The following is a 12,500-nucleotide window of genomic DNA, read 5'->3' as shown; positions in this document are numbered from 1 at the left end:
CACGCGTCGTATGTATCAAACTGCAACCGCAGTAAGCGTGTGGTCTAGGCGAGCCATCGCAGGATGCGTCACGTTGCCCTTTGTCTGTGTCTCCCCAGTTTTGCTCCGTGTTCCTGCACTCATGCTCCGGTCCTGGTTTTCTCTTTCGGCCTAAGACCACTGAGAGCACTCGTGAAAATGCTTCTCTTTTGCATTCTTTTCCCTTGTTAATCATATTATCAGCAAAGCAATTTGAGTGTATCAGGACGTTCAGTTAAGCAGTGTTTGGCTAGGTAGGCGGTTTGTTCATACATTTGCATGTTGAAGATGATCAAGTAGGCCCTGGTCCTTATCTTTGTTGTGCAGGTAGCAGTTGAAATTGTACTTCCCTCTAGGGTCTTTCAGCGCACTTATCCCTGGTTATGGGTATGCACTTAGAACTTTGTTGTACGTCGCTCTGGATAAGAGCGTCTGCCAAATGGCATTAATGTAATGTAATGTAATGAAATGAGTGGAAATTTGAACCTTTGAAAAAATGACATTGATTTCAGAATTTCTTAGTATTTGGTATGTTCACTTTTTTCTTTAACGGCAGCGTGCACTCAAGCTGGCCATGGACTCCAAAGAGCATCTTGTGATGTTATAAATGCCTGACTTTTGAAGTTTTCAAGTGCCCCCATAAATGTTCAATGGGGTTGAGGTCAGGTAGTTGTGAATTGTGCAGTGCTCCTTGCTCTTCTTTGGTCTTTGAGTAGTTCTAAAATCTTTAGTTTATTTCCAAGATTACAGGAAAAGACATTTGGACCCCACTGTATGTATTTTCTTCCTGTCTGTGATCTGTCGTCGCCTGTCATCAGTGTGGCTTATAAGCCCGTCTGTGTCAATGTTCTGGGCTAGTTTGTTTTGTTTTCCCACCTGATTGCTTGTTCTCTGTTAGTTCTCACCTCTGTTTCCCAGCCCTCATCACCCGCCTGTTCTTGTGCCCTGCTCCTTCTCCTGTTTCCTGCCTGCTCTGTGTTTCACTGCCTCTGTGTTCCCCCCATTTTTCGGGGGGATTTGTCAGTTACATTACATTACATTATTACATTACTGGCATTTGGCAGACGCTCTTATCCAGAGCGACGTACAGTTGATTAGACTTAAGCAGGAGACAATCCTCCCCTGGAGCAATGCAGGGTGAAAGAACCACCGACCCTGTGTGTCCCAGTCCTTTACCTTAACCACTACGCTACAGGCCACCTGTCATCTGTTCCGTCTCGGATTGTCGGTTACCGGACTTTGCTTGGACGTTGGATTTCGACTCTCGGATGATGTTCAGTACCTCTGCCTGTTTGGACTGCCTTTAAAAGCTCACGCGATCAACGATGGTTGATTTGTGCGAAGGTATCCGCCTCCAAATAGCAGGCCCAAGTGAGACAGAGACACAGTCGCCAAATCTTGAAATAACTTAAAATAATCAAAAATCACACTATTTCAACTCCAAGAAATCATCAAACAGATTACTAATATTAAATAGTAATTCATGATTGCAGCCAAGCAATAATTAACGCTGAGCGTTTGTCACAGAAAATATTTAGAAAATAATTGATGAAATTAAGACAACATCTCAAGCGTAGCTGTGGGAAATGGCTGAACTAACGTACTAAACCATTGTGACAGTAAAAAGTGTCTGAAGTTTTGAAAAATTGTTGCCACTAGTAGAAAATATGAATTGATATGTTGCTTTTAATAACTTTCTCTATTGTGGAAAGACATGCTTTTTGCCTTCAACAGAACATTGTTAGAAACAGAGCATGCTCAACTGGCATTGCTAAAACGGGGCTGTGTGTTTGTTTGTATCAGTTATCCTCCAAAACAATCACGGAAAATGAACGGGGAAAGACTTCTGTGAGAAGCAACCTGTCATACAAATAATTGCACTTCTGGGAGAAATAAAATATGCCTTGTCCAACACAATGTTCCCATTCTATCCCAGCAATAGTCAAGCTCATCGAGAGCAACATACAATAAAGTGCAAATCAGAACCAGGGACAAGTGCGTTGAAGACCCTAGAGGAAAGTACAATTTCAAGTCCTAGAGTGATCACATAGATACAACTTTAACCCCTGAAGAATAAACATGAGATACGATTGTTTGGCTCTTTATCTATCCGCGGGACAGAGTCCACTGACCTGTATATGAAGATGGCGACGGTGATGATGATGACGAAGATGAAGCATATCACCACGACGATCATCTGGTGCATTGTGACAGTCTCTGGAAGAGAAGGGTAGAGCAGGACGGTTTGGTCTACATTCAGTCAAAGCTCGCCCTTCGATTCACAGTTCAGCCTGTATTCAATGAACATCGATCGTCCCTGACTAACAAACGCATCAGCGTTTCAGCGAGTTCAGCAATCACCAAAATTATCCTTGAATCGTGAACCTTTATTCTGCTCTCAAAATCCATGACAAATATTGAATGAATGAGTATTGGTTTTTCTTTCGAATGTTTTTTTCTCAAAATTCTAATTCAGTGTTCTAGAACTCAGTTAAGAACATTCTAGTCACACATTGGTGATCTTACACCCTAGGGGGCAGAAACGAAATCTACACAAAGGTGTATATCAATAGTTGCATTGCTGTCGTACAGCTGTTCTCAGCAGCCCCCCAGCAAAATGCACACAGACAGATGGGATGTCGCACAGAGCACCACCACAGAACACAAGCCCTACTGCGCAGAACAATAAGAGAAAATATAAAGAGAAGGGGGAAATTATCAGAAAGTATAGCCAGGGACAGATAAGTGCTGATGGAAAGGAGGCAGGCTATTTCGCTGGAGTGCGTGCAATTCTGCCATCGTGCTGAATACATCTTCTTCACTGGGACAATGGCACAAATTCTGTCTCCTCCGGTGAAGAGATTTATAGCTCTAGCTGCGGGCTGTAGTCTTTATTTCTGTCGCCTCTTTTGTTCCGGAAGGACGACCGGCTTCTGCTGCTGCTCTGTGCCAATAACATCTGCCAGCTGTTTTACAGCCCAGCCTTCTCCTGGAGGGCAGGCACGCGCCCACTCCCTGCTGCCCCCTGCCCCCTGCCCCCTGCCCCCTGCCCCCTGCACCCTGCCCCCTGCTGCCCCCTGCTGCCCCCTGCCCTGTGCCCACTCCCTGCTGCCCCCTGCTGCTCCCTGCCGCCTGCCCCCTGCATCCTGCCCCCTCACCCTGCACCCTGCCCCCTGCCCCCTGACTGCTCCCCGCTGCCCCCTGCCCCCTGCCCCCTGCCGCCTGCCCCCTGCATCCTGCCCCCTCACCCTGCCCCCTGCCCCCTGCCCCCTCCCTGCTCCCTGCCCGATCCTGCTGGTAAACGGCCATTTACAGGGGCACTGAGCGGGCCCGATTCAATGCGGGAAGGGGGAGGGGGGATATTTCAGAAAGCGGTATTGCAGCGTTAGAGAGCTGACTGCATTAAGTAGGTCCACAGACACATAGAGACAGACAGAGAGTGTCGAACTGGACCTGGGTCAAATACATCATCGTTTCAGATTCAAATACTTTTTCCTGCTTGATTGATCTTACCTGGTGCAATTGAGCCAAACTAGAGAACTATGCTTTCTGAGAGTGTGGTATACGGTTTTTAACACAGCCTATTTCATACCACTTCCAATTCACCAGACAAGCTCAGTGAAGGGTAGAAAGGTATTTGAATCCGAAACAGTGACCTATTTAACCCAGGTCTGCTACAGACAAGCAAACACAGACAGAGTGTCAGTAGGTGTACAGACATGCAGAGGCAGACACATGGGGTGTCAGTAGATATACAGATGCGCAGAAACAGACAGAGAGTGTTGATAGATCTACAGACAGTTAGAAGGTGTACAGACATCCAGAGACAGACAGATGGGGTGTCAGTAGATACAGTAGAAAAAAGTAGATTCAGAAGTGCAGAAACAGGGGTGTGAGAAGGTGTACAGACATGCAGAGACAGACGGTGTCGGTAGATGTACAGACGTGCTAAGCAGGTGGGGTTGTCGTTCTTGAATCCGCAGAGGGGCACGTCGAGGGGAGTAGACCCTCCTGGCCACTGCACCTTCACCCCGGGCAGAGACAGCATCTGCTCCCTGGTGCCGTTATACACCAGCACCACCTGAAACACGAAGCACCGTTTACCCTTTTCTCAAACTATACACACACACACACACACACACATATTTACAGCGGTGTGTTTGTTTCAATACGTCAAAGCAGCATGTATGTATACACAGTTCCCTATGTGAGGTATGTGAAATATTGGACAAAAGTACATAAAAGTATTATTTAATTAGCTGAATCCTACTGCATCTCAGTCATTTGTATCGGCAGCAGCTACAGTCACAGACTGCAGGTGCGTCCTAAAGGTTTTACTGATCCAGTACGGGAGTGAACCAGTGTAGTTTATAGAGCGGTCAGAAAACTAAAACAAAGGTAACTAGTTGGAACAAAAACCAGGTAGATTGGAACCTCCAGGACCGGAGGTGTGCCCCCCTGGTGGTTTTGGATAAAAGTAAAAAAAACTAAATGACAAATGCGGCCCGCAAGGTAGCGGAATGGGGCGTGAGAAGAGATCTCTGTTTTGACTGACGGGATAAATGGTGAGCAGGTATTGGACTGAGGGGATAAATGCTGACAAAGGCATTCTGGTTGAGAGACCATTTCCAGAGAAGGGCTGCTATCTCCAGCTTCTACGTCCAGGAAAAGACCAACAGCAACGAACCAACAGCCTCTCGAGCAAACAAAATGCCTGGGTATTCAAGAAAAATAGCCTAAACGGCATTGATTGAACCGCGTAGCAAATAGCAGACATTTTGACAAGGGAGAAATAAAAATACACTTTAGAATGTCAATACAGATAAGAGTTTATAAGTCCGCCAGGCACCAAGCCTACGCTATCAAAGTCTATTTAGTCGGCAAAGATTTTACAGCACACCTGTATTTTTTTAAATTGCAGGTTTAAAAATGGAATCAATCCATGAAAGGGCTAACGGCATCTGCTGAACGCCTGGATCCAGTTTCTCCTTCAGAACTACAAGTGTAAAATTGCATTTCCTTTTCGTCAAAAACACTGCTTGGCAAATTGAGCTCAATTGACAAAACAAAACCAAACTAAAAAAAAATATTTTGAGAAGATAATTGGGCATTTAAACATTGCTATATTTCCAAAACAGAATATGGTGTGAATTTCACTTTTAGGGAGGGGTCTTAAACTCAAACCTCAAAACGAGGTTTCTGCCAACTCTTTAGCCAATCAACGACTGAAATTAAGAACTAACGGAACACATTGAATACCAGTAGACCCAGCGGCCCTCCGGTATTAAAGTCTGAGAACCATGCTTTAATGCACCTCTGTTGGACGTTCATGACCTGCAGTCAGATGAGATTTAACCATCCGCTCCTCAGGCTGCCTGACTGCTCCACTAACGGTGAAGTGATCTTTAGGATGCAGTGATCACACTTCACTCCTGGTCCCGGGTAGCCATGGGGTGTGCCGGTTTTCATTTTCAGCTCATCAGCAACCGATCCACATCCAAGAAACCTGGTGAGATGAGTCAACTGTGTAATCGACTGCTTTAACTGATCAACCAGGAGCGAGGACCCCAGCACACCCTGCGGCTCTCCAGGACCAGGAATGAGGACCCCAGCACACCCTGCGGCTCACCAGGACCAGGAGTGAGGACCCCAGCACACCCTGCAGCTCTCCAGGACCAGGAGTGAGGAGCCCAACACACCCTGCGGCTCTACCGGACCAGGAGTGAGGAGCCCAGCACACCCTGCAGCTCTCCAGCACCAGGAGTGCACAGGGCTGCATTATCGCAGGGGTTAGGGCGGCTGCCTATCCTCCATGGACGCCCAGAATGGAGTCTCGCCCGCAGTCAGAGTCCATATCTCTGCAGTCAGATTGGTGTCAGCAGGGGGGTGTGGCAAGGCTGTTCTCCTGGGGCGGGGGAGGGGGTTTAGGTTGCCATGCAAATCCATTGGGAGAAAAAATTCTGTCGTTTGTCTCACATTCCAAAGACGAAGGGCTTCTTTTTTTTTTTTTTTTCGCCATTCAGTGCATGAGAGACGGCCGACCTTCGCTGAAGAAGGTTTATCACGAGGAAAGCTGAAAGACAGGGAGGGCACAGAAGAGAATTCCAACTGCCTTCACCCGTTTGTGTGTGTTATTGTGTGTATGTGTGTGTGTGTGTGTGTGTGTGTGTATGTGTGTGAAAAATAAAAAGAGAGAACGGTCAGAATGTTCCAATAATCATGGAATGTGCCTCAGATTTGACACGTGTATGATTATGTGTGTGTATGTGTGTGTGTGTGTGTGTGTGTATGCACATGCATCACGTGTCAGGGTGTGTATGTCTGGAGGACTGTCAGTCACCTGGAAGACTCCAGATTCAGCATCCGTCATATCCCACAATGCAAAGTCTATCTCCCGATCCCCATTCTCATCTATCTTCACCAGGCCTGTCACTCCTATCAGAGAGAAGGGATAGATAGACAGATATAGATTCACCAAGCATTTCTACTTTATTACACATACTTATTCATGCGAATATCTAATCAGCCAATTGTGTGGCAGCAGTGTGATGCATACAGTCATATAAATACGGGTCAGGGGCTTCAGTTAATGTTCACATCAACCATCAGAATGGGGAAAAAATGTGATCTAAGTGACTTTGACCGTGGAATGATTGTTGGTGCCAGACAGGGTGGTTTAAGTATCTCAGAAACTGCTGATCTCCTGGGATTTTCAGGCACAGAAATGGTGTGAAAAACAAATAACATCCAGTGAGCAGCAGTTCTGGTGGTATGGATGGTGCAGTGGGTAGCACTGCCGCCTCACAGCAAGGAGGTCCTGGGTTCGAATCCCCGTCGGCCGGGGCCTCTCTGTGCGGAGTTTGCATGTTCTCCCCGTGTCTGCGTGGGTTTCCTCCGGGTGCTCTGGTTTCCTCCCACAGTCCAAAGACGTGCAGGTTAGGCTGATTGGAGAGTCTAAATTGCCCGTGGGTATGAGTGTGTGAGTGAATGGTGTGTGTGCCCTGTGATGGACTGGCGACCTGTCCAGGGTGTATTCCTGCCTTTCGCCCAATGTATGCTGGGATAGGCACCTGTTCAGGATAAGAGAGTTAGGATAATGAATGAATGAAAGAATGAGCAGCAGTTCTGCATGCAGAAACACCTTGCTAATGAGAGAGGTCAGTGGAGAAGGTCCAGACTGGTTAAAGCTGAGAGGAAGATGACACACATAACCACACATTACAACAGTGGTATGCAGAAGAGCATCTCTGAACACACAATGTGTCAAACCACGAAGTGGATAGGCTACAGCAGCGGAAGACATAACACGTCTAAACAATAAGTTGAATAAATGCCTAATAAAGTGCTTACCGGTTGTATATATTCGACATACAGATCGACACGGCAGGGTCACAAGATGTCAACGTACACCACAACACGAATAATCAGGAAAGTACCCAACAAAACACACCAAAGTAACCGGTAAACAATACTAGTAGGACTCTGACAAATCGACACAATCAACAGAAAGCGTGGGCCGAAGCCGTCGGCTCGACGCGCTACTCGAGGGAGGGCATCGCAAAAGGGGACGCAACACTTTCCGCACCTGTCGTGAGACCGAGAAGAGAGGAGAAATGGAGCGCGAGAAAGCGAGGGATGGGGGAGACCGAGGGAGAAAACATGGCCAAAATAGCCTCATTATGCCCATATTAGGAAGTCATCCAGGGGCTAGAGTGGCCTATAATCACCACTACAGACAGAAAGGCAAGGAAATTACCTCTAATCAAGGTAGGAGGAGAGCCAGGCCTGGAAAGCCAAAAATGCCATTTTGACTCGAGTGCACTCAGGAGGCATTCTTAAAAAAGGAAACAGAATGCAAATTGTGGGGGGGGGGAGCACCCTTTAATCACAAGGGCTGTCGCTCTGATGAAGCGGGCCTCCCCACTAAGCAGCAGAGATAGGTGGCCATTCTGACAGGGGCGCGGTGGCGATGCTATCGTGGTGATTTAAAAAAACACTCTTCACAAGCCCATGTATAGTCAGTGGGCGATATCACAGTTATCTACAGTCTATGTCACACACACATACACTGGCCTGTTCCATGGGTGTTACTTTATATCGGGGGCAGCCTGTAGCGTAGTGGTTAAGGTACATGACTGGGACCCGCGAGGTCGGTGGTTCTAATCCCGGTGTAGCCACAATAAGATCTGCAGAGCTGTTGGGCCCTTGAGCAAGGCCCTTAACCCTGCATTGCTCCAGGGGAGGACTGTCTCCTGCTAAGTCTAATCAACTGTACATCGCTCTGGATAACAGCGTCTGCCAAATGCCAATAATGTAAATAATGTAATATTGGCGGTGACATTGGTTCAGGAGGTAAGAGCAGTCATCTGGCAGTCGGAGGGCTGTCGATTCGATCCCACCCTGGGTGTGTCGAAGTGTCCCTGAACAAGACACCTAACCCCCAATTTCTCCTGATGAGCTGGTTGGTGCCTTGCATGGCAGCCAATCGCTGTCGGTGTGTGAGAATGTGTATGAATGGGTGAGAAGCATCAATTATACAGCTTGGATAATGGCACTATATAAATGCAACCATTTACCATTTATCTACTGTGGCATAGCATTCTCTCATCCTCCCCTGCACAGCTTGCTGGCTTTTGATCGTACACAATGTGTGATGAAAACGTAACATGTACTGTACGTTCTAACTGGTCACACTTCACAGTAAGGTTACATGGAATTTGCATTAACTAATGTAGTTGTTAACATGAATAAGCTTTTCATTAGTTTCTGTATTCCTTAATGACTAACTTATGCATTTAGTCACATGAATCATTTATACGTAAGCAAATCAAAGGATACACTTATAGTTAACTATTAACATTTTTATTTATTTATTCAAATATAAATTAGCATTAATTAATGTAGTTGTTAACACAAGTTAATGTTGCGAAAACACATATAAAAAGCCGCACAGATAAGAAGTTGCTACATTAGTTAGAGCCAATGCCAATGTCAGGGTTTTTACTACTGCCACTGATTTTACTGCGGGGACGATATCGTCCCTTTGCCGAGTTTTTTGGGTTTTGGGTTGCCGAGTGGGTGGTTACCTGGCAGCTCTCACTAATTACTGTAGTTTGTTTCCGCTGTGGGAGGTCTACTTATACACTTCCAGGTCATAGCTCATCACTTCAGTGTCTTTATCGCTACGACCTGAAGTCGGTTATACTCCTCGCTAGCTACTGTGTTTCTGACAAGTTCATCTGCTGGTCATTGTCATTTCTTTCTGTTTATTGTTTTTCGCTTCCTTTGAGCTCCTGAGCGTAAGTACTGGAGACTTTCCTCAGCTTAGCTCCCTTAGTTTCCACAATAGGTTGTGGGAACTAAGGCATTTAGCTCGGTCATTCTGTTTCCTCCCTCTCCCTCGTTTCTTACGGTTACAGTTATTTTGGGTTGTTTTCAGTTGGCACTGCCGAGGGATTATTCTCTCTTCTTCGCTCTAACGAGTTCGCCCAGTTCCAGCGGGTTGTTTTCTGTTGGCGAAAATCATCTTGATGATTCTCTCTTTTTTCCTCCCCCGTTTCGCTGGGGAGCTTTTATTTTGTCCCTTTGTTATTGTTTTCTTTATTAAACCTGCGATTAGTTTCCTGTCATGTTGCTCCTGGGTCTCCAGCCCGGCAGCCAATGCCAACGCAACCTAAAGTGTTACCTTTGACAGTTGTAGACAGGCAGAGGTCAGAGAGGAACAGAACAGAAATGTATGATTATTAACTGCAGAATCCCGATGTTCCGGGAGTAATTCTGCTCACGCAGACCTGCGACCCTCAGCTGTCCGTAATGCTAACTCTTCCCTGCCGTGGGCTGACGGGACCTGACAGGGCCGGGTATGCCCCCGCACCACAGTTTCAGCTGTCCGTAATGCTAACTCTGGGGGAGGGGGGGGGGGAGGTGTTGAAGCACTATTGGGTGTAGAGGAGTGGGAGTCCACATCAACTATATGCCAGTACAAGTGCAGGCAGACCACATTAACTTAGACTGCTTTAACATTTCTAAGGCCAGTTTTTAAATCCAGAGACTCAGATGCTGCCACTCGCAGCGACATTTGGTTCACACCCCAGGCGACTGGAGTGGGTTTACACTTTTTGCGAAAAGGACAACAACCTGCTGTCTACGTTTGAGGGGGGGGGGGGGTGACAATACAATGTTCATGAACATTCTACGATTTTTCAATAGCGCAGCATACTGCCATGGCGAGACGTAAGATCACAGACACGCGATTGGAATGTTCTCGCCTGAGCATTCCAATGCTGACGTAACAATCGCTGCTGGTAACCGAAAGCGATGTTCTAGAACACTGGCTTAGAATCTTGAGAAAGGTAAAACTACCCTTCCTACAGGACATAATCTAGAGTGTATTGAGGCTTTTATTTTTAAAACAAACCTAGCTGTATTTTTTGGGGGGGGGATCAGACTTGGTCTTGCCCATTTTGTTTTCCATGTCCTGTTTCTGTAGACCATCTTCACGATGAGGCTCTATGCAAATAAAGTTGGCATAAAAACGAGAGATGCTGAAAGCAAAATCCAAACTGTAATGAATATAAAAGATGTTATTGCACTCACAAATAAAGTGAGAGTGAAGGTATATTTTTTTTCTTCAAGGATCGGATTTCGCAAATGCACCCTGGAAGTACAGTAATGTTCTCTTGGGGTGCTAATTAATGAGTACATTTCCAAGCAAAAAAGGTAGGAATGAATTATATATTGCTGGTTAGGGGTACAATTTTTGGTATATACTGAATAGGGTAGCACCCCAGCGACAAGCATATGTGGGCACTTTTCACAACTTAATTTCTGTTTATATTTAACTCACTGACTGTGTCGAGGGACATGTACGAGACCCAACAAAACTCACGAGAACACACAGTTTTCACAGCTCCTTCTTTTGCTGTGACATGCCGTGATAATTACTCTTTCTCCATGAAGGAACCACCGCTCTTGCCACCACTCAGAACCACTCGACCCTTTTGTGCTCTGCACCCTTACCTGGAACAATACGCTGCCTCCAAAATGGCCCCCGGACGGTACTGTTATTCTCTCTCCATCTCATTCGCTTTCTTTCTCTCCGCCACCCCCACTTTCCCCCTCTGTCTCCTAATTGTGCTTGTGCATTTCCTGTGGCTGCCTACTCTAGCCACACTGAAGTCCTTTGTGTGAGATGAGGGAGTGCAGACCATCCATGTTCGAGATGGCTATAGATAGCAGGGTTTTGACTGGACCATAGATGTTTGAGATGGCTATAGATAGCAGGGTTTTGACTGGACCATAGATGTTTGAGATGGCTATAGATAGCAGGGTTTTGACTGGACCATAGATGTTTGAGATGGCTATAGATAGCAGGGTTTTGACTGGACCATAGATGTTTGAGATGGCTATAGATAGCAGGGTTTTCACTGGACCATAGATGTTTGAGATGGCTATAGATAGCAGGGTTTTCACTGGACCATAGATGTTTGAGATGGTTATAGATAGCAGGGTTTTCACTGGACCATAGATGTTTGAGATGGCTATAGATAGCAGGGTTTTGACTGGACCATAGATGTTTGAGATGGCTATAGATAGCAGGGTTTTGACTGGACCATAGATGTTTGAGATGGCTATAGATAGCAGGGTTTTCACTGGGCCATAGATGTTTGAGATGGCTATAGATAGCAGCGTTTTGACTGGACCATAGATGTTTGAGATGGCTGTAGATAGGAGGGTTTTGACTGGACCATAGATGTTTGAGATGGCTATAGATATCAAGGTTCTGACTGGACCATAGATGTTTGAGATGGCTATAGATAGCAGGGTTTTGACTGGACCATAGATGTTTGAGATGGCTATAGATAGCTGGGTTTTAACTGGACCATAGATGTTCAAGAGCACTATAGATAGCAGGGTTTTGACTGGACAATAGATGTTTGAGAGCGCTATAGGTAGCTGGGTTTTTACAACCATAGACCCCCCCCTACCATTTTCTTCTTCAGGTTTTACCTGATATAAAATATTTATACACCAAGATGAAACACTCCAGCACAATGACTATGACATATAATATGAACAAAGTGCTTACAACTGGCAGAATTCTACCAAAACAAAGATGATCATCAGAAATGAGCAAGAGGTACTAACTGACCCTCATAATAGTTTTTGGGGTGCCTTCCTAGTAGCAGTTAAAAAATGAATGATAATACAACACACAAGAAAATTGAACTGAAAAGCCACCAAAATGAGTTGATCTATGAGCAGAAATCTCAATGCCGTCCCAGCTCTGGACTTCACGATAATAACAAAGTTATTATCACACCAAGTGCACCCGTAAATTACATTTTTCCCAAAGGGCAGTTGCTTTTTCAAGTGTGAAATTTCTTTCTTTTTTTTTACCGCCTCACGTGTCTACAGCAGCCAGGACTTCATCTTGCTTTAGCTCTCTCTGCAACAGACTTGGAGAAAAAGTCTAATTCAGA

At 45.8% G+C, this 12,500-nt stretch overlaps 1 protein-coding gene across 1 annotated transcript in view; it reads right to left on the bottom strand.

Annotated features, from left to right (window-relative positions):
- LOC133137665 (atrial natriuretic peptide receptor 1-like) overlaps nt 1-12,500 on the bottom strand; it is a gene marked incomplete at its 5' end in the record, with an annotated part of 70,617 nt that overhangs the window by 26,391 nt on the left and 31,726 nt on the right. Inside the window, 3 exons of the mRNA XM_061256004.1 lie at nt 2,151-2,235; nt 3,964-4,099; nt 6,359-6,453. Coding sequence (XP_061111988.1) covers nt 2,151-2,235; nt 3,964-4,099; nt 6,359-6,453 — 316 coding nt within the window. The remainder of the gene's footprint in view (nt 1-2,150; nt 2,236-3,963; nt 4,100-6,358; nt 6,454-12,500) is intronic.

This window comes from Conger conger, chromosome 9 (genome assembly GCF_963514075.1).
Source record: "Conger conger chromosome 9, fConCon1.1, whole genome shotgun sequence".
NCBI classification, from domain to species: domain Eukaryota; kingdom Metazoa; phylum Chordata; class Actinopteri; order Anguilliformes; family Congridae; genus Conger; species Conger conger.
The sequence above is the reverse complement of the archived record's forward strand: the minus strand, read 5'-3'. Positions and strand labels throughout refer to the sequence as shown.